Source organism: Phytophthora sojae (assembly GCF_000149755.1).
Source record: "Phytophthora sojae unplaced genomic scaffold PHYSOscaffold_9, whole genome shotgun sequence".
Classification (NCBI taxonomy): Eukaryota; Oomycota; class Peronosporomycetes; order Peronosporales; family Peronosporaceae; genus Phytophthora; species Phytophthora sojae.
Window position 1 is genome coordinate 3,203,525 of NW_009258123.1, and position 1,139 is coordinate 3,204,663.

The 1,139-nt window shown below is 54.1% G+C and overlaps 1 protein-coding gene across 1 annotated transcript; it reads right to left on the reverse strand.

Moving 5' to 3' along the window:
• Positions 1–202: 202 nt before the first annotated feature.
• Positions 203–812, reverse strand: PHYSODRAFT_251017 (hypothetical protein; the record flags this gene model as incomplete). Its single annotated transcript, XM_009536896.1, has 2 exons — positions 203–673; positions 807–812. 2 exons carry the CDS (start codon positions 810–812, stop codon positions 203–205), a joined length of 477 nt encoding a protein of 158 aa, XP_009535191.1.
• Between the last annotated feature and the right edge of the window lie 327 nt (positions 813–1,139).

A 1,139-nucleotide genomic window follows, 5' to 3' on the forward strand; every position in this document is an offset into this window, starting at 1 on the left:
TTGATAGTGACGACGCATGGATATTGTGAATGAGACTGAGTGTTAGCAGACAGAATGGACAAGTGATCGTGAAGTGAACGAGTGTGAACGGACCGAATCTGGAGCAGCCAGACTGAATGAGTGACAAGGGAACGAAAGACAAGTGATGAACATGAGGAGTGTGGAATTATGCAGTTAGCGGAAAGCGACACCGAATGTGCGACTAGTTTTGGTGCTCGACAGAGACCCAGTTGCCGCGCAGCTCGTTTGGAGGCAGGATCATGTCTCGGATCTCGTGAGGACGAACAGCGACGAGGTCGTTGGTGGACCATCCGGTCCACTGGATGCGGGCGGGTTCCGCGCGGTCCAGGATCGCCAGCTGCTCCATCATTGTGTATGGCTCGGTGCCGAGGTTTGTCTCCGACCGGTCGAACAGGATCCGGTGACACAGCTTGGCGGGGTACACCCAAATGCCTGGTTCGTGCAGGATGGTCTTGGGCGCTCCAGACACTTTCAGCTTGGCGATCAACTTGTTGTAGTCCTTGATGGCCGCGTCATGAAGTTTCTTGCGTGCCACCTGGGCCTTGGCGGCCTCCACGCTGTCCGCATCGAACGTGACCCAGTGACCGGCGTGCCAGAAAGTCAGCCGTTCTCTTTCATGTAGGTCACGACCTCGGACAGAACCTCGAGAGTGCTATCCGGTAGCGTGCTGCGCTTGTGGAACAAAAGGTGTTCGACGCGTCGTCGGAACATGCGCCCACCAGGATTGCTATCCAGAATGACCTCATACTCGTCGGGCCGGAACCGCTCCTTCAGAGGTTTCGAACCACCATTGTGGTTCGGTGCGTAATCGGGAAACCCGGGAGACTGGTCGACAGCGTTGACCGTTATTGAGGGTTGCTGGTCTTGGGTACTGTGTACCAGTTGTACCCATTAACCGGTTAACCCGAACCGGTCCAATCCGAACCCACGTTGATTATGGTGATTACGGTAAGTTGTTTAGGCCACCGATGATTAGACGAGTAGGATGATTGGATGAACACCGGTGAGTGATGGTTGATTAGATGCACTAGGTGATAGGACGCAGGGTCGCGTGTCTATAACAGTAGGGTGTAAGCTCCAACAATTCAATCACTTTCGAATCTTCATTCTACCCCTCA